This window comes from Neovison vison, chromosome 9, assembly GCF_020171115.1.
Source record: "Neovison vison isolate M4711 chromosome 9, ASM_NN_V1, whole genome shotgun sequence".
Classification (NCBI taxonomy): Eukaryota; Metazoa; Chordata; class Mammalia; order Carnivora; family Mustelidae; genus Neogale; species Neogale vison.
The window spans coordinates 34,504,264-34,525,852 of record NC_058099.1 but is presented as its reverse complement, the minus strand read 5'-3'; the positions used below and the strand labels follow the sequence as shown (position 1 = coordinate 34,525,852).

The window sequence follows — 21,589 nt, the reverse complement described above, 5'->3', positions numbered from 1 at the left end:
GTAGATCAACCTGTCTTTCCTTTCTAGCATACATGCAAAATATGGTATTTCCATTAATAACTACCACTCAATTTGTTGGAGTAATTTTCATTTGAGAGGGGTGGGCATTATCAGAGCAGGTCATAGCAGGATTTAGAAATCCTCAAAAAAAGAGTACTCTTAAGAGAAAAAGGTATTTTAATATGTTATTGAGAACAATGATGGCCTTCACAGAAGTTAACTCTAAGGTGATATCATTATGCATTAAACAGGTATGATCTGAGCTTTTAAAATATATTCTTTGTATGGTTTTCTCTTTTACAGCATCAAGGTTACTGACTTCCCATGATGTTTGGTGGTTATGAGACCATAGAAGCCTATGAAGATGACCTTTATCGTGAAGAGTCATCTAGTGAACTGAGTGTTGATAGTGAGGTGGAATTTCAGCTCTACAGCCAAGTTCATTACGCCCAAGATCTTGATAATATCATTAGAGAGGAAGAACATGAAGAGAAGAACTCTGGGAATTCTGAATCATCCAGTAGTAAAACAAATCAGAAGAACTTAATTATCCTTTCAGATAGTGAGGTCATCCAGCTGTCAGATGGGTCAGAGGTCATCACTTTGTCTGATGAAGATAGTATTTACAGATGCAAAAGAAAGAATTTTAGAGTCCAAGCAAAAGAAAAGACCGGAGGTCCTCCTGCCTCTCTTCATTCTAATAAGTTGACTGAGAAGAAATGCAAGAGGAGTATTGAGAAGCCTAAACCTGAAGAGATACCAGGTACAATCCGAGAGGTTATGATTATAGAGGTCAGTTCAAGTGAAGAGGAAGAGAGCATCATTTCAGAAAGTGATAACGTGGAAAACTGGATGCTGCTGGGATGTGAAGTTGATGATAAAGATGATGATATCCTTCTCAATCTTGTTGGATGTGAAAACTCTGTAAATGAAGGTTAGTATCATATTGGCCATTTTGAAAAATAATACCATATTTAATAAGACTGCTTTTCCTAGACAAAAGACCAATAGGGTCTGCTCCATTTAATTCCTCATCTTTTGGTCTTGTTTTTTGGCTTGTTTCTCATGAGACTCTTACCAGTGGCTACTCTGATGGTGGTCTGTCTGAACATCAGAAAGAGTATGTCAGAATATCAAAGACGCTGTGCTTCTACTATAAGCAAATTCATAGCTGCTTCTTCCTGTTTGGCTAGAGCCGGTTCTGGACCTGAAATCTTAGTCCCCTCTCTTTCTGCCTGGTATCACAGGTGAGTACTGCATTCATCTCAGATGTTGGTCCTGTGCTCTCATTTGGCCAACTCTGTTGGGACTGCCTCTTCCTAAGTGATTTGCTTGGCCAGGAGTTAGCCAGGCAGCCAGCATGGGAAATGCTTGATATACTGAGAATATGAAATTAGTATTGAGATTTTAGGAATTCCGTGGTTAAGATAGGAGGCTCTGAAGGGCTATAAGTCTACAGTAAACTGAAGGAGGTAATGCAAATTCTTAGAACCACATCATTCAAGGATTGAAATATTGGTGTGGACTTTGTATTCTCTCTCTCATAGTCTTGATGCATAATTCCTTTAAGAACTCCCTTTAGTTTTTCTTCCTGTATGCCTAATGCCTTGTCTCTTGCAGTAGTTTCCTAAATGATGTTTTACATATTCCCTGCACAATATTGTTAAACTAGTAGTCTTGAAATGCCCTTTTACTCATAGTACTTTGCTGTGCCCCAAACCTTTAATAGTACCTACTTGTTCTCAGAGGAAATGATGATATTGAATGTAGGTTATGCTTTGGAGCCCCAGTGACTGACAGACCTTTTTTTAAGGATACAAACTTTAGGTTTCCAGGCGATAGGGTTTCCTAACTACTTAACTTTACCCTTGTGGGAACGCAGCCACAATACCTAAAGAAATGGGTTAGGTATTCCAGCAAAATCTTATTTACAAAAACAGATGGCTGGCTCAGTGTGTCAAAGGCCAACCCTGAGAAGTTGACAGCAAAAGGAAGAAAAGAAAGAGAGTGGTAGAACACAGAGTGGAATTAAGTGAGGTTTTATCAGAGTAAGGTAGATCTGATAATGTTTTTAGATAGACTAGACGGGGGGGGGGGGGGTGGGGGGGGGGTGGGGGAGGCAAGGAGGGCGGCACTTTTGAAGGGTAGATTAAACCTGTTTGTTGGATTGGGATAGTGGGGGCCAATTAAGAGATGGGATCAGGTGTGTATGTCTGAATTAGTCTTAAAAGGGAAAAGACACCATTAACTTCTCAATCATCAGATATTTCTAGAGGTAGAGAAGAAAATAAATTCAGATGGATTGCAGATGAGGGAATATGTGAGGATGTGTTTGATTTTCTTAGGAAAATGAAAACAGAATTGGGAGTGAAGTGGGCAGAGGGTACTTAGAAGCCTAGAGTGTGGAAAGCTTGAGTCCTTTGGGGAATACTTTTAGACTGTGATTCCCAGTGTTTTGAAGATGGCAACGTTTTAAACTTCACAGCAATTTGTGGGCTCCCACATGATTGTAGTTATAGTTCTAGTATTTATTAATTGAGAAAATGCATATTAGCTACTATTTTAGTATTCTTTTACGTGATGGGTTTTATTAACCACAATGTCTGTACATTTGAAAAATAGTAGTACATATATACGTATATGTATATGTCTTTATATAATGCATGCCTCTGGGTACTGATTGCGGTCACCAATCATGCAGGTCTCCAGGAGTCTGAAGCTCATAGTTGGGAAATCATTGTGCCAACAAATCAATAATAGGTTTACTTAGAAGTGGTATTCAGTCCCAATTGCAACAATATGAGCTTGTAATGAACTCACTTTGAAGGATTTCATAACTTTTTCCAATAATATTTGGCAATCTGAAGCAAGATTATGGAAACCAAATGATCCAGGCCTAGGCATACCATCACAGAAGGTCCAGAAGGTTGAAAGCATTTAGCCCAGTCTTTCTCTAAATTGCCTTCTCCTGACATCACATCTAGCTTCATCAAACATTAACATATTCATGATGATGAGCCATTTTTCTTGAACTCAAGTTTTCCATATCCACCGTACTGATTTTTCCATTTGGTTATCTTATTGTCATTTCAGATTTAATACACTGAAAGGTTTGAGAAATTGAATTGAAAGGTTATTTTTCCATAGAAAGAGGACCAGGTTAACTGAGAAGTAACAGTAGAACTAGGGTTTCTCAGGGCAAAATGAAAGAGATTGGTGAGGAGTAGTGAGAATGGGGTAGAGGGTGGCTTAACCGTATGGAAATGAGGATTCTAGAAGAAAGGGAATGGTAGATTTAGTCAAGTATGTGTTATAGGAGTGAGGAAAAGAAGGTTGGTAATTAGGTATATAAAGAGATCTCCGGCAAACAGTTCTAGTGTTTGATGTTATAAGTAGAGAATAAGAAGCATGTTTGTTCTTGAACTGCAGTTTTGGAGGAGGGGTTATTTGTGTTTATTTTTATTGAGGTGAAATTAGCATAACACAAAATTAATCTTTTTAAAGTGTTCAGTTTACAGTATTATGGAACCAGACCGAAGGAAACCCTGCTCTCATGGAGCTCTTTATTCCTTCTTCTCCCAGACCCTGGCAACCACTAATCTTTCTGTCTCTGTGGATTTACCTATTCTGGATATTACATGAAAATAGAATCATATAATATGTGACCTTTGTGTCTGACTTCTTTCGCTTAGGATAGTGTTTGGAAGATTTGTCCATATTGTAGCATGTATCAGTACTTCATTCCTTTTCAAGGCTGAATAATATTCAATTGCATTGTTATACTACATTTTGTTTATCTGTTCATCTGTAGGTGGACATTTGGGTTATTTCCACCTTTTGGGTATTATGGATGGTGCTACTGTGAACATACATGTATAGGTATTATTTGAATACCTATTTTGGGTATATACCTAAGACTAGAATAGCTGGGTTTTCTTTTTCTTTCTTTCTTTCCTTTTTTTTTTTTTAAAGATTTATTTATTTATTTTAGAGAGACTGTGAGTAGGGGGAGGGAGGGAGGGTAGGGGAGAGAGATAGGCAGACTCCTCCTGAGCTTGGAGCCTGACGTAAGGCTCAGTTCCACAATCCTGATATTATGACCTGGGTTTAAGCCAAGAATCAGTTGCTCAACTGACCAAGTCACCCAGGTACCCCTAGTATAGCTGGGATTTTCATGTTTCGCCTTCTGAGGAACCACCAGACTTTTCCACAGTGGCTGCACCATTATACATTCTCACAGTAATTTATGAGGGTTCCACTTAACTGCATTGTTTTTAGCAATGACTTGTGATGTTGCATATTCTGTTTTGATTTGGTGGTATGCTCTTTGTTATTTCTTAGAGTTTTTTCTCTTAGTATTTTGGTTTTTATACTTGTCGTTTATGTTGGCTTATGTTTTTCTAGTATGGCTTTTATTTTATTTCTTTTTAGAGAGAGAGCAGGTAGGGAGGGGCAGAGGGAGAGGGAGAGAGAGAATCACAAGCAGGCTCCATTGCCCAGTGTGGAGCTGGATGCGGGACTTGACCCCATGACCCTGAGATCACCACCAGAGCTGAAATCAAGAGTTGGATGCTCAACTGACTGTGCCACCTAGATGCTCCTCTAGTATGGCTTTTTTTTGCATCAAATTTTCCTTTATCTCTTCATCCACTTAAGAGTTTGTAAAGAAACTGATTCTTAGAGCTGTTCTGTTAAAGTTTAGTGTGTATATGTGTATAAATTTGTAACACCTTTTCTGCAACATTAGTAACATTAGTAATAAGTAACATTAGCAATTAGATGCAAGACTTAAGTAATTCTGAGTAATTTTTGATTCCTTGCATTCAGCGTATATTCCTCTTACACATACTGAAATTTATCCCTTTGCTTCTAGGATTTGTTTCTTTGTTCCAGCCAAATCTAAACAAATTGTGCAATTTTGCCGATTAACTTTCCTGACTCTTAAAACTCTGACAGATATTCAAATATATATCTCCTATTTTATATCCTTGGTCTGCTAATGCCTAATAAGCAATATATTCTGTACTGATGTTTATCTGAGTGTGGTCTTACGCTCTCACCATTATTATCCTGTTCGTAAATAGATCTGAGTTCAGTGTATATAGTAGTCTTTAGAGAGATTTCTTCATGTTGATGGACATTTGTAGAAATTCTGACATACTTTTGAAATGATGATGTTTAACCATAGCAGTAGCTGTTTGGTATATTGCTTCTCCTCCTCCCCAAACCCTTGAACTATGGCATATTTAAATTTCAGTCTGATAGGAGAGATTAAAGACTCCTTGAAGGCAGGTCTTTTCCATACTCACAAGTTACCCTATGATATTTAGAGTAATTCTTTGACATGTATTTGTTCTGTATTAATTGCTGAATGATCAAAATATTGGGCATCTACTCTGTAGTATACACAAAGGGGATTTAAAATGATAAAAGACATAGTGTTAGCCTTAAATGGCATTGTGTTTCATTGAAGAGACAGAATTTATATAATATTTATAGAATTATTATTTAAATATTTATTTATTTTAGAGAGAACACTTGAGTGTGTGCGGGGGATGAGACAGAGGGAGAGAATCAAGCAGGCTCGCCACTGATCAGGCATCCTACTACTATGCAGGGCTTGACTCCCAGACTAAAGAGATCACGACCTGAGCAAAAACCAAGAGTCTGATGCTTAACCCACTGAGCCTCCAGGTGCTCCTGTAATATGTGTGTGTTTATACACACACATGTATATACTAAAAATAAGCTAATACTAAGAAGAAGCGAAGTAATTATGGAAGTCTCTTCTTAACCTTGGGAGATAAGTGTCTTAAAGTCCTGATGATAGATGTAATTGAAAACTTAACACTTTATAAAAAATAGGATTAGTGAATTTGAGGTAGTAATGAATGAATGAAGGACTATGTAAGTACATACATATTTTCCATTTACTATTGTTAAATTTGTAGTAATGAGTGCAGAGCCATTCTTGTTCTGTGGAAACTTCAGACCATCCCCCATTAAGTTTCAAGTGAGAGGCATACACATTGTATTTTCTCTTAATACACAGTCAGGCAGGTAGTACATTACTTGGAGGCATTTTTTCCTAACTGTTCTTCCTCTGAATGTTTGATACTTTTCTGATTATATGATTTGATGTTCTTCTTATTACTTTTTAAAGATTTTGTTTTTTACGTTATTTCTACACCCAGTGTGGGGCTTGAACTTAAAATGCCAAGACCAAGAGTCACATTCTTTATTGACTGAGCCAGCCAAGTGCCCCTGATTGAAATTTCTTTTATTAAAGATTTTAATTTATCTAACAAAGAGAGCGAGCGAGAAAGAGAACACAAGTTGGGGGTGGTAGGCAGAGGGAGAGGGAGAAACAGGCTCCCCGCTGAGCAAGGAGCCTGACGTGGGCCAGGGTTCATGACCTGAACTGAAGGAAGACACTTAACTGTCGGAGCTACCTAGCCACTCCTGATTTGAAGTTCTTGATCGGCTTCCTGAGGTTCTGTTAAGGACTTGTGGATGTAACACATAACTTGTTCAGCCTGCCCTTCCTCAACTAATGATGAGGACTTTGCTTATAATAAATTCATGCAAAAAAATTGGCCCTTAGTCCCAATTTTATCTGGCTCTCAGCTTTCTCTACTGAGGGATGTAGAAATTTATTTCTAAGTTCTAGACTTCATTTCCTTAACTTCTTTACTCTTTCCTAAGGCTTCTTTATATAGCAGTGCCTGCACTGCATTTGATTTCCTTTTTGAAATTCTCACCCTTTAATTTCTTTTATTATCTCTAGTACAAGTGACTTAAAATTCTCATATATTGGAAAGGTAGATCTGGTTGAAGAAAGAGATGCACCAAAGGAAATCAGCGTGTTTCTTAATTTGTGAGAAGGATCTCAAGTTTGGGGAGGATTATTACATAAGATTGCCAAGTAATGGGGAGAGACAATAAGTGGTTTAGGAATTAAAAACAAGCCACTTATTTTCCTGCATAAGGAAGGGATATTAATAGCTCTAGGAGTAATTATTAACTTTTTGTTAGTTTTTTTTTATTATGGAGATTTTAAAGTATATAAAAATAGAATGTTATATCAGACTCAGTGTCCCATAAACCAACCTATGACTAGTGTTTTCTCAATTATAACTGCCTGTCCCTGTATTATTTTGAAGCACATCACACCCATCATTTCATTCATTCATACATATATATGTGTATGTGTGTGTGTATGTATATTTCAGTGTGTATTTCTGCAAGGTAAGTTCTTAAGAAACATAATCACTTCCTGATCATATCTAAACAAATTACCAATGTTTCTTTTATTATTAAATACCCAGCTGGGGGCACCTGGTTGACCAGTCATTTAAGTGTCTGACTCTTGATCTGAGCTCAGGGTTGTGAGTTCAGGGCCCGCATTGTGCTTTAGGCTGGGTGTGGAGCCTATATTTAAAAAAAAAAAAAAAAAAAAAAAAAGAACCCAAGAAGAAAAAACAAAAACCCAGTCAGCATTCAGATTTCCCATCCTGGCTCTCAATTTTTTTTCATATAGTTTATTTGAATCAGATCCATTTATTGTAATTGACTGATAACTTAAGTATCCTTTATAGGTTCCCTCTTTATTTTTTTATTCTCTTTTTCTTCTTCCTTGTAGTTTATTTGTTGTATTAACTGGATTGGTTGTCCTCTAGAATTTTCTGTAGTCTGAATTTTGTGATAATGTTTAACATATAATTCCGTGCCCTCTGTGTTTTATATGACCTGGTAGTTAGATGTGGAAGCTTGATTAAATTCAGGTTTCTTTCCCTGTGATTATGCTATAAACTAGAAACATGGATAGTTCATTTGTTTCATTTTGCTTTGGATATGTTTATTTTTCAGTATTGCCTTTTACAAATTTAATTTGTTTTACAATTAGTAAAATGTCTATAAGATTCCACATTTAAGTCAACAAGACAAGGTATAATATATTCAGAGAAGTCTGTCTTCTGTCCAGTCTTCATCCCATTTTTGCTCTTCCCCTTATGGATAACTGTTCAGAGAAAATTGATGGTTTGTTCTTACACTAAAAAAAAAAATAAGCGAATATGTATATATCTTTGTATTCTTTCTCCCCTTCCTTAAACAGTGGTATATTAACCACATTTTGCTCTACCCTTTTTTTTTTTCCTTTCTGTAACAGTGTAGCCTGGAGATCAGTCCATAGTCGTATGTAAAGATATTCTTAGGGCTGTGGACTATTTTGGGGTTGTCTGCACTACTCTGAGCTAGATACATTAGGTATGTAACAAACACATTTTAGAGGTGAATGAATAGTAATTTAAAATATTTTATGAATAAAATCCTTTTACAAACACATGTGGAATAGTCTAATTGCACTTTCACAAACATGCTTTTATACTTATTCCTGGTCTTAATGTTTGTTTCTCATTTAGTAATTTTGGAAGATTCAGATTTAGCGAAAAATTAGACTTAGATTTTAAAAAGCAGTAACTTTTGAAGAATGAAGAATATAGCATGTTGAAGAAGCTATATTAATTCCTAGTACATAACTGTTACATTATAGAATTTTACATTAACGTAGAGCTCATTCAGTATTACAGTTTGACATATTGCTTCTTTAGTTCATCAGCATTTGGCACGTAGTGGATAATCAAGTAAATCTTAGGTGAATTTAATTGAAGTCCTACCTTTGCATATAGAGTAGTGCTCTTTACATCATACTACCACATGAAGTTGAAGTGAAATTACAGCTTGATTGAAGTGAAACCACAAGTTTTGAAATTGAAGTAAAATAATGGCTTTCAGTGACTTAGTACAGTAAGTCTTTTATATACATATATATATTTTAAGTCAGCTCTACCCTCAATGTAGGGTTTGAATTCATGACCCTGAGATCAAGAGTTGCATGCTCTACCAACTGAGCCAGCCAGGCGCCCCAGTGTTATAGTTGTCTTTGTGTCAAGTCCCTTTACTCCCCCAAAATATGCATATAAAAGTTTTGGGTACAATTTCAGAGGATAAAGAACTCATCTAGAGGTAATTGCAGGATCCTTGGCATTTATTGAGTACTCAACCAAGACTTGATAACTAATTAAAAATTTGAGTAGAGTGGGTTACCTGTTTGAATTTCAGTTTTTCAAATTGGTAATGCTTTATTTGATCTGGATCTTTTACAAATGCTGCTTTTTTCTGCCTGGATCACTTTCTACCTTGCTTGATACCTACTCATCCCTTTGGTCTCAGTTTAAAGTTTGATTCTGAATGAGGTTACCTACAGGCTCTTAATCAGTTGTAGTTATTATGTCTGTTGTAGTTCCTCAATTGACTAGCTGTGACTTTGGGTAATTTAATCTCATTATTGGTAAAGAAATAATTTTATTAAAGTTGTAAAGATAAAATGAGACAATGGATAGACTAAATTAATGTATAGAAAAATGTTTGGCTAAACTCTTCCAACTACAGGATGATTTTGGCAAGTATGGCATATAGTTTCCACTTGGTAGTTTGAATGGAAAGTTCTCAGCTTTTTTTGTGAACCCAAGTTCTTTTGAACGTGTCTAGTATGGCACTTTACTTAAATAAATTTTATTTGATTCGGTGACTTTTTAGTTAAACGAAATCTAAAATCTTAAAATCTGTCTAATAGTTCCTTACTGGATACATACAGTGTACAAGTCAATATACCATTTAGGTATTGGGACTTGAGAATTGCTATGTAGTCCCTGCCTTTAGAAGCCATAAAATGCCTGACAATATGGAAGTTACACTGTAAACCAGAGTTAAATACATTTCTACAAATTTAAGAGATGCTCTAGCATATTTCAAAATCATTTCCAGATGAATGTAATAGACTTAAAAAAAATCATTACATGGATAGGCAAAGTACAAGACCGAATTGGAAGGTAGCCCTTTGAGCTGTGTCTTGAAGAGTGCATAGAATTTTCAGTTCAGGGTAAGTGCAGGGAGGAAGAATAGAGAAGCTGAAAACCCTTGTAGAAACTTAAGACTGTATGGTACCACTAATGCTAAATTAATAGTTTAGTATGTGTCTGGGTATGATTAAGTATTTAATAACATGTCTTTTTAGAAACCTCCTTAGCCTAAATGAGAGAGGGTACTTATGTTTCGTATACATTTTTTGTATGTATGTGTTCAGAGTGCTGTTGGAAGATTTTTTGGTCATTATTTTGTTCCAGTGTTTTCCACCTGTTTCTTGTTTGTATATCTCCCTTTCCTTTAAAGAAAATTGGATATTTTATATAATTTTATGGCAGGTAGAAAAATTCTCTCAAATGGGCCAGGTGTTATAAGGTTAGTCAGCAGACAAGACCAGCCCTGTATATTTTATGCAGGACTGTTCAAAGTAGAGCATGCCTTAAAATAAAACTTTGGCTCCTCATAGCTTGTGTTCTTTACCATCTTTTAGTATAGGGAAGGAACACATTCTGTTCCTTCTCTTAGTTTGGGGACATTAATAAATTAGATTTTGCTTTCAATATTCTTCAAATCTTTAGGGTGATGTCCTCGTGTCATTGCTCCCCCTACCCCGCCCCGCTTTCTGCATTCATCAGATAACAAGTCAGCTTAATTTCAATAAATACAGTTTCTTTGCCTTTTAGGTCATAAGGGTGGGTTGCCATTTGACATATTTCTCATTGATGTATAGTTTAATTTCTGCCTTATAATTGAAAAATGGCCACATGCTAGAGTTCCAGTGACCGAGAGCATCAAGGAGCTCCCTCCCTGATGTTTTCAGCTTTTGTAAGCCTGTACTACACAATTCGTAAAGCTGCTTTTGAACTGTGTCTCTGGTTGTAGCATGTCACCTTACACTTAACCATTGTAAGGGCATCTTTTTATTTAATTTCTAATTAGCATAATGACTTGAGCTGTGTTATTCACTGTTCCATGGTGAAGTTGTCATAGGGAGAGAAGAAATAAAAATGTTCAATTTCAACTTTACTTGTGAATGGAGTGAAGTTTGAAAGCCTTTTATGGCCATTGTTCAGCAGACTGAAAATCTCATTAGAAATTCCAGAAATGCTAAGGCAGTTTTGGGTTGGATTTTAATAACATTTTGGAATGTTGATATTGTATGTTGCTTGCTAATTTCTGTGATTTCGCTTTTGATCAGCAATTTAGGTATGCATTCTTCCAAAGTCAGTTTATGACTTTTAGTCTAAATTCATTTACAGTAGCTTTTCTTTTCAACAGTGATAAATACTTAGGAAGAGAATTAAATTTTACTCTTTTTTTGATATTTCTTTTAGAAGCCGATTTGATTTTCATACAAGATATATTAAATTTATTAGAAACTGCTTAATATGAAAATAACATGTATTTATTGAATGAACAACCTAGTTTAGTTGCCATTCAAATATTATTTACCAGCTACAGTTTTATATTTTTGGGGGGATTGGAGTAGCATAAAATTAGATGGACAGGCAACATTTTCATTTTTTATCTACAAGTCATAGGAACTTGAATCTTGATATCTGGGTAGAAATGTAATTTTCATATAGCTGTTTGCTTTAAAAATAATCTATTGCATATAGTGATCACTTGTGTAAGAAATGAGTATAATTTATATAGTTTATTTTTATGGTCAGAAAGTAAATTTGATGTTAACTGCATATGATTAGACTGTAAAACATTTTTCAGAAGTATAGAATGGAGAGCATGTACTCTTTTTTCCCTTGTAAAAATGAAGACCATTCATGTCCCTAAGTATGAGATCCTGTTTTTAAGACTCTGCTAAATTTATATTTAATTTCAAAGTAATTTACTAATCTCTTGCTAACACTCTATTGGTTGTTAACACTTAATGAAATAAAAGTGTTGAGTTAATGGAAGTTTTTCAGCCAGAAGTTTTTACATTCTCAATCATTGTTTATCTTTGTTTTGTTACACATTATTGTCATGGTCAAGTTTTTGGCATTTTGAGTTACTTGCCAAATTGTTGTTGATTCTTCTGATAATAAAGAAATACTTTAATTGAGTATACAACATGTGTAAGGACACATTTTTAAAAAAATTATGCAAATATACTTAAGAATATGTGAAAGAATAGATTTTACTTGTTTTTTTAGTGTTTGAATCTTGATCTGATAGCATTAGCTCTGGATAGAGATGCAGTTCTGGGGATAAAAATTATTTTTATAATATAGATTTGGATCCAGATATAAATGCAGTGTAATAATAGATTATTTAAAAGTGAATCTTGCCTGCTAAATACATAATTTTTATTTTTGTGACATTTTTACCTTAGAATTTCAGCTTTGACGTAGTTTTGAAAATTAGTTAACCATGTACTTGAGAGCATCTACTCTTATCCTCATCTTTTACAAATACATTTTAAGGAAGACAGTATAATTCTATAATGAGAAAATAATTTGTACCCCCCACCTTTTGCCTAAATATAGAGTTAATTTGTAATTACCTCAAAATGAAAGAATGGCTGTTTAGAGCTGTTTATTGAGGGTAAGTGTTTTTATTGGCAATTCCCTTGAAGTACGTAGGTCACATTTGATTTTGCTTTGTAACTCAGTAGTGTTTGTAACAGAATTACCTACTATAGGGAGAGAAAGCCTAAATTTCTAGAAAACTTTTTAATACTCTTTACATTTGTAGTTAATGAGAAATTCTAAAGATGTAGGAAATAGATTGGTTATGACTGATAAATAAGTTTTTTTAAAGTAATTGAAAAATTTTGCTTAGAAAAGTCAGGTGAGAGGAATTCCAGGACATGGAGGAAAATGGCATATGAATTTAACTGAATGAGGGAGGTTTTAAAGAAAAAAATGTGCAACCACAGTGATTCCATATGTTACTCTTTATGTATTAGTCATTAATTAGTGTTAAGGGTCTGATTTAAACAAAAATGAATTTTTGGTTTTATTTAGAAATAGAATTGCTTTCCACTTTTAAGGAGGATTTTAATTGCCAAAAAATTTCATTGTTCTATTAAGTACTTGAAAAATTACCTCACTCCCATATGGTCATTATTTTGCTCTTCATTCCATACCTTATGTTTACTCTGGAATTTTGGTTTGCCTTAAAAATTATATAAAGGTTTTGTGGGAGAATAAATGTGACTTAAATATTGCCATAAATGTGTTATTTTAAGCTGGTATGATTGGCTTTTATGTATAAGAAATACTTCCCTGGAAAGGTTCATAGTATTCAATCTAAATATTTCTGGATAGGTGAATTACTGGTTAAAATCTATCAGGTCCTAAGTTGTGGAATACTTGTGTTGGTTCTTAATACCATGACTATCTTGGTTGTTGTAGAAGTCCCTTAGTTCTTCTGTTTGAGATGTTGTAGTTTGGGAAATATGTTTTTACTTCTGGATTTTACCGATGAAACGTGATGTATGTAACATAGATAATCTAATTTTCAGACTGTTTTGGTTAAACTAACTTTGACATATAGTTTTTTGCAGGGCAAAGAGGAGTTGTGTTCAACTGTGTGATTTTGCCACCATTTAGATTACCATCAGAAGGGTCTTATCTCTGACTTTTCCTCCTTTTGTTAAATTTTTATATAGTTTTAACATTTAAATATGGAAGGAGATAGAGTTGTGAAGCAAATTTGATTTGCTGATACTCAGTATTAAGCAATGAGAATCCTTTCTCTTCCTTTAGATATACCACATACATGTGTTTTGTTTTAAGTGGGGGGGGGAGTTAATCTGCAGAATGATATAATGTGGATATAGTTGTTATTTATTTTTTAAAAAATTAGTAAAACAAATAAAGCTTGTTTCAAAATCTCAAAAGATCTTTAGTAGTATACCTGCACCCTCAGCAGTCCCTTTTTATCTCTACAAATTTCTCTGCCTATTGTGGTCCTTTGCTCTAATTTAAATTTCCCATGGCTTTGGGTTGCAGACTTGGTTTTCTGCAAGAGTGCCCATGCTTACATGGTCATATATTCTGGGTGACTTTTCCACTTTTTCTTTTTTGTTATTTTGTTGATTGCTAAAGGGAAAGAGAGTTGTTTTTTTTTTTTTTTTTAAACTTGTTTCTATGTTTTGATCTTTCTTCCTTAGCCCATCTATTTGTGTTTTGTTTTGTTTTGTTTGGCCTTAGATCCAAGGGGACTGGCAGGGAAAAACTAATTTTGTTCTTGGTTTTGTTTTCTTAACAACAGTAGCAATTTAATTTTTGAGCTGTTGAGAAGCTCAAAAGATATGTTAGCTTTAATCATGAAATTGATAGAAAATTATTAATCCCCAAATTTTCTATTTTAGTCTGCTGTTGGAATAAAAATGTTATAGTTGAACTAAGTAAATAACCAGAAATACTAATTAGCCATAAATAGCTATTATAAATTTTTAATTTAAATATTACTGTATATTCAAAAGCTATTCATAGGAAATCAGTTATAATCTGATACATGATTTCTCTTACATTCAGTTTTTGTTGTCCATGGTATGTATATATTCAAATGAATGTATTCATATATACATTGCTTAGGAACATACATTTTTAACTTGACCAGATCTTAAAAGTGCTTATTCCTTCAAAACATGCTTGTTTTTCAAATGTGAAGAAATTTACTTTATAAAATAACTTTATGTTGGTGAATGTTAAGTCCTTGGAGAAGTGCTGTGGCAATTAAATATTGAGTAATTTGTTATGCTTTTAAGGAAACAATAGAGGTCTTTAGTCCTAACATCTCCCCAAAACATTTTTTATTAATACTTGAAGACTTCAAAAGTAGTAAATTAATGTGATCAAAGTTACTTCTGTTTTACATTTGTTTTGTAAGGGTGCATCATACAGTAGGATTATTTAACTGAATTTTGTATTCTTTAAATTACTAGAAGATAATAAAGAGGTTCATGTTAGCATTTTAAATAACTGCAATAATTTCTCAGTATACCATGAAATATGGTGTCGTGTCATACTATTAAGTAATAGGCTGAAAGAACTTTCTAATTTTGATAAATAGGATCAAAAAATAATTAATTTTGATAGGTTTAATTTTAGGGTTTTTCATTTAATTGGTTATATACCATGTTAGTGAGGTATCTAAAATTCGCTTTCTGAATATCTGTTAAGTACTTTGGGAATTGGGGTAAAGGGAAGCCTCCTTTTTGTGTCTGCTAATTGTAGTGTTTTCTTATGGGTTTTAGTTTTCCTAGCATATGAAACTGATTTATAGAATTTGTTATTACCAAGAAACAAATAACATTATTGAATTTTTGTTTTATGTAACTATTATTTTCTAGTTAGAGTTCACATTTTGATTTCTATCAAATGACACTTCAGAAAGCCGTATCTTTTAAAATTAGTGAGAGTTTCAAACTATGAAGGAAATGTATCCTAATAGTCTAATGGCTGTGTTTTTCCATGGCAATTAATCTTTTGAATTTCTGCTCTTTTTCATAGTTACAGAGCCTTCTTAAGTTTGTAAAATTATTCTTCCTAATTCTGATTTGTATTTTTAAGGGTATTTTATAAGTTTATTCTCGATGTTTGTATATAATTATTGAGAAATATAAATAACCTCTAAAATATATATATTTCTTAAAAAGATTGATTTATTATTTGTTATAATAGAAGACATTTATATTTAGATACGAGTAATTTTGGTATTCATATTGAATCGGAGTATAATCTGTGATACTGAGAAAGTGATCCAACTGTGAAAGTATTCATCTTTAAAAATAAGAAGGAATCCTTCCATTAGCACATTTTACTAGTCTTCCAAATATTTGTGTAAAATGTTTTTAGTTGTTAAAGCTCATGGTAAAGATTATATTATGTTTAGCTTTAGTAGGAGAGCACTGTAGAGCCAAACTTGAAATTTATTAAGGAAAGAACAAACTGGTGAAGTGCTTTCATGCTATTAGAAAACTTCACAGACAATCATCAGACAACTTTTTCTTTAAGGCCATCATTGCTTGATGCCTTTTCTAGTCTTTATTTGAAACTCTTGTTTTGTAGGATTTCTTTTTTCTTCTCCCTCTCTCTTTTCTTTTGGTAGTGGATAGAAGATTATTTTAAAACTGAATGGCTAAACATGTATAGTAACTATTCAGGTATAATGGAAATACTTTTATTCTTGATATTCTTTTACGCCAGAAAATGTTGTGAAGGTAAGCCAATGAGGGTAAAATTTACATTGTTTTGTGTGGAAATTTTAGCTTTAGTTTTCTGTTTGAGTAGTAGGCTCTGATTAGAGCTTTAAGTGGAGGTTGTTTGTGAAATAAGTAGTTCTCTTATTGCTTGGTATTTGAGGTTTTTTTGTATTTCACTGTTCTCGTTGATTGTGGGTATTTCCACAATCTTTCTGTGAAAGAGAGAAGACAGGGAATAAGAACAGAACACGAACTGGAGAGAAAGAAAACTTTCCCCAAAATGCTGTCACCTGACAGGTGGATTTATATGCCTTTACAGATTTTCAAAACATAGAGAGCTGGAACTTCTTTTTCTGAGAGTTCACTTACACTTTGACATACTCACAAAGTTTGATTATGATAAGCATTAAAACTTTAACTCTGTTCTTTATCCTAAATTAATTTAAGCCTTTACAGAATTAATAAAACAGTGCATTAAGGCTAATTGCTAATGTTCAATGAAGTCATCATGTTCAGTTAATAGTTCTTTGACTATGGTGTTTGTTTGATTTTGTCAGTACGATAAGCTAAAATTATAAGAGTACAGAAACTGAATTATGTAAAATTAATTTAGATATTTGCCATAAAGATAAAGTATGCCTTGGTGTGTGATAATTTTATTTCTTTGTGCTATAAGGACATCTGTTGGCTTTTAGGATACAGAAAATGTAGACCTGTTAATTTTAAACATTGATGTAAATTAACTGGAGTTGTATTTTTTTTAAATTGTGAAAACGAGGCAAATATATAAAATATGCTGGTGGTTGATTTGTTAGATTTTCAGTGATCAGATGTTGTGAAATAAGAGTAAGGCATGGAATTTTATTTTAATGAAGAAAATATACTTAATTTAAAAGTACTAATATCAGATCTAGAGAAATCTTGTCAAGTATAGTAAATCCACATCCATAATTACTTTAAATCACTAGGTAGAGAGGAATATATGAGATGCTAATATATTCTTTTTTAGAAGTCAGAGTGTTTCGAAAAAAATGCAAAGGAAAAAGTAAACTGCTTTCGGACACATTTATACCACTTCAACATTGTTTGCTATTCGTGGGTTCATGTCACAAAAACCTGCAGAATTTCACAAAGGAATTAGGTGTGTTTTAATTCAGTAGGCTTGCTGAAAATTATTTTGTGATTAAATCTAGAAAGATTTACATAAGGTATTTTTTTAAATCAGTGATTCATCTTGGTGTTTTGTCTCAGTTTCAGCCTTGTTAATTTAGATGTAATATTATTTGTTTTAAAGATGTATTTCCAGTGATTTTATTGCTTGGATATATTCTAATTGTTCCAGTTACATTTTATCCATCTATGACATTTTATCAGCCAACTATTACTGTTTTATTGTTGTTTTTGTATTGGTGTTTTAAAGTACAGACTTCAAGTCTAAAGTAAGAGTTAGGGTATGTTACAGTGTGTATGGCCATTTCTAATTTGACCTGTTACTGTAAAGAAGGCTAACAAGTGTGTATGACTAGCCCACCCCTTCTGGAGCAGTTGAAAACAGGCCTCAGAAGACTCAAAGGAATTCTTTTAACTCCTAGCAGGGCCACGGGGTCAATGTCAGATTTAGTCATGCTGTTATTTTAGCCCAGTGGTCCAGAGAGATGACTGAAAAGTGAGTCTTTTATTTCTTTTTTTGTGTGGTTATTAACAGGATTAAATGTAAGCCATTGTGTACTTAGTACCAATTAGTTTCTCATCTGAGAGGTTCATTATGATTTTTTGTCAGCCTTCGTCTTGTAATATTTGTTTCATTGTTTGATTAGTTAAGGGGCTGAATGGAGTAAAGAAAAGTTTAATAGCAGTGTTTTTAAATTCATTGAGAATTTTAATAAGTCAACTTTTTAGATATGTAGACCTTGATTGAAAAATGGGCCACATTGAAAATTGGTATGGAGGAATGTAAAGTTCAGTACATTGTTGAAAATTTTCCTTTTCCTGTTGTATGTCTCTGCAGTCTTAAAAATAGTCTATCCTTATTATAATACTTTCACATTTTTTAGAAGTCTGCTTTATCTTCTTAAATGTATTTCTAAAATCTGTCTTCAGTTTGTGAATATGTAAATTATTTTGGGGAGGCACATACACCAAAATACTCCAAAATTAAAAAACTCTTCCATTTTGTAAATTAGAAACAGAGACTGAGTTATTAAAAACAGAACATAAGAATTCTAGAATAAAGATATTGTCAGGTGAAACAAGCTATAATTTAAAGGGAAGCAGCCTGAAAGTTGATTCTTCATGGCTATTATAAATAAATAAAAATACAAAGTTACAAGAGTTCAGAGAAGAGGAGCATGCCTAACTTTTAATTGCTTAAAAGTTATTAAAATAGTAGGTTTTTTTTAGATCCTTCACTTAAAAAAATTCTTACTAAAATAAGTGTTTCCTTGAGTAGCATTCCTCATTTAAAATATTGAGATATTTCAGTATAATTTTGGATAAAAATTGTTCTAATAATTGAATTGTGGATGCTGATTTCAATTAGAAGTAAGGAATATAACCCACAATTAAAAGGGGATATTTATTTTGTTGGTAGGTAATTATCTGGGACAGTAGGGCTTAGGTCCTGTTGAAGTGTACAGTATACATTTTTACATGCATTCACTTTTAAATAAAAAAGCTGATTCAGGCTTAATATTGAATTGTTTTTTACACATTAAAAATTATAAATATCAATTTATTTATATTTTATGAAAGTTATATATAAAATATGATTTTTATTTTTTGTGAAAATAGGACACCATTGAAAATATAAAAAATATGGAAAAGTATGAAGAACATAAAGATAGGCACAGTCCATCCTATCACATGGACCCACTAGTAACATCTTTGTGTATATCTAATTTCATATATGTATAAATCGAATCTTAAATGACATGTACAATTCTATATCCTGTACTTTCCTTAACACTGTAAGTATATTGTTATTACAGTAGTCTCAGAAAATAAAAGTTTTAATGGCTGTATAACATACTGTATAAGCACATCATAATTTATTTGACCTTTCCCCTCTTTTGTGGGGAGGGTGGCAAAAAATTACCACAATAAATACCTCGAACATTTATCTTTGTGTGTATTCTTATGTAGCTCAGAATGCATGGCCCAAACCTGCCACTTTCTGGGGAAATCTTTTTGAACATCAGCCCTTAATGACCGTGTTATATACCTTAGGATAATTACTAGTTAAAACAAGTGTAAATATACTATTTTAAGATACTCTTTTAGCTTGATTTATCTCATCTTGTTTGATGTGCTCTATATAGATACAGTACCTTTGTACTACGTCCTTTGCTACTGCCAAAGTTTCTTGGTACCTAGATTACTTTGTTATGGGTGCTGGTTATAGAAGATTTTATAATAATAATTATGAAGCATGTAGATTCTGATGTATGTTTTTTTCTCAAATTGGTTTTAGACAGTGAATTTATAGTACTTATGTATCTAGTTTTCTGAGAAATGCATTTCTTTTAAGTCAATATGTATGCTATTTTTCTTATTTTACTCTTTAATTGTGATTTGGAAAAGATTTAGATCCTCAAATTGAAAAACCTTATTTCTGACCATATGACCATATTACCAAATTATACCTGCTTACCAGTCAGTCCCTCTCTATTTTCCCCACCCTTGTTTTTAAAACTAAAAATTGTGGTAGTAGCGTGGTAAGTTACTGGAAGAATCTTCATTAACAGGAAATAAATCAATAGTAATTTCCTCTGGTGACTTGTTTTCATCAAATATGAAACTAGTTTCTTTTGATAGAGAAATGTAATTTTTGCTCAACATTCCCACAAGATCTTTGGAAGATAAGTCTTTTTATACAATGGCCTTGTAATATGAAAATGCAGATTTAAAATAAAAATTTCTTTTATTATTTTTTATTTTACTTCAGAGGAGGTTAAAAGAAGTATGTGTGTTAAGTTGAAAATCTCACTCAATATCAAGGGCTCTGATCATATAATTTAAAATTAGTGAGTACCTGTATTGATTGACCTATTTAAATTTTTAAATATTTAAAAAACATAGCTAATAACATCAAGTATTTACAGCTTCTCTTTTAAGGTTGAGTTAACTTTAAGTACCTAATAGAGTAGGTCCAGAATTTAACATTGAAATAACTAGGAAGTACAAGGTGAGGTGAAGGGCAGGCTATTCTAAAGATCATTCTTTAGGACTTTTGTTTCTTATCGTGTTTTAATGTGTTGTAATATATGGACTTAGTAACCATACCATTAATAATATTTAGCCCCATTTCTTACAATTGCTACCCAAACAGCTTTTTTAGAAAAAGTATTTTATTTATTTGACACAGAGAGAGGGGGAGAGAACAAGCAGGGGGAGCAGCAGGCAGAGGGGGAGGGAGAAAAAGGTTTCCTCACTGAGCAGGGAGCCGGATTTGTGGCTGGATCCCAGGACTCTGGGATCATGACCTGAGCGAAGGCAGACGCTTAACTGACTGAGCCACCTAGGCATCCCCCAAACATCTTTAAGTTATGCTATTTTAAAAACAGTTCAGTGGAAGTGTGGGAATTTAAAGTAATAGTATTTCGTCTTAAATCTACTACAGACAGTCTTTCTTTATAAATAAAGTTCTAGGGGTAATGAACATTGTAATGTAGGTGAAAAATGTTTTGTCCTGTAAAAACTACTTTTATTTCATACTTTGTCTTTCTGTTTAACCAGGTGAGATCTAACAAATACAGCAAAAACAAAACAAAAAAGAAAAAACCCACAAAAAGCGCTTTGTTGACAGTTTCTAATATTGTCCAACATAGAGATGTGGGTGTGTTATTTATTGCATAAAATTGAAACACAAAGTTAGAAAAAACCCTCCCAAATATCTAAATCCCAAAAAGATAAATGGAAGTTGAGTGAAGAGTGAATAGGATATAGAGATGTCTGGTTGCTAAATTTTATATCCAAAGCTTTAACCTTTGGGCTTTTTATATTTCCTACAATGCAGATGACTGTCTTTGTAAAAGGCATGGCAATCATGGTAGGATTAAAAGTAATAGCTCATATAGTGCTTTTTATTAGCATCTGAGGAACCATCATCCCTATTTGAGTTACTGTATAGTAACTTAGAATTGATTATTTTTTTATGGCTTTTTAATATAGACCAAACCTTTGTGGTTTTTGAAAGGAAAAGAAAGCTTTATTTTATTTTAATTTATTGTACTTGATGAGTTTTATTTCATTTTGCATGAAATGTATTATAGATCCTTATCACAAAAAATATATATACAATGATTTTATTGGTTCATTCAGACCCATTGACCACAAAAACATTTAGACTTTATTTTATTTTTTAATCTTCTTTTTTTTAAAAGATTTTATTTGTTTGTTTGACCAAGAAATCACAAGTTGGCAGAGGCAGGCAGAGAGAGGGGGAAGCAGGCTCCCTGCCAAGCAGAGAACCCGATGTGGGGCTCGATCCCAGGACCCTGAGATGGTAAC

The 21,589-nt window shown here is 33.2% G+C and overlaps 1 protein-coding gene across 4 annotated transcripts in view; it reads left to right on the top strand.

The window, feature by feature from the left end:
* Positions 1-21,589, top strand: part of ZCCHC7 (zinc finger CCHC-type containing 7) — a 249,919-nt gene that overhangs the window by 5,372 nt on the left and 222,958 nt on the right. For all 4 annotated transcript variants that reach the window (XM_044265342.1, XM_044265339.1, XM_044265340.1 and 1 more), the window contains exon 2: positions 304-934. In XM_044265342.1, coding sequence (XP_044121277.1) covers positions 325-934 — 610 coding nt within the window. In that variant the 5' untranslated portion in view covers positions 304-324. The remainder of the gene's footprint in view (positions 1-303; positions 935-21,589) is intronic.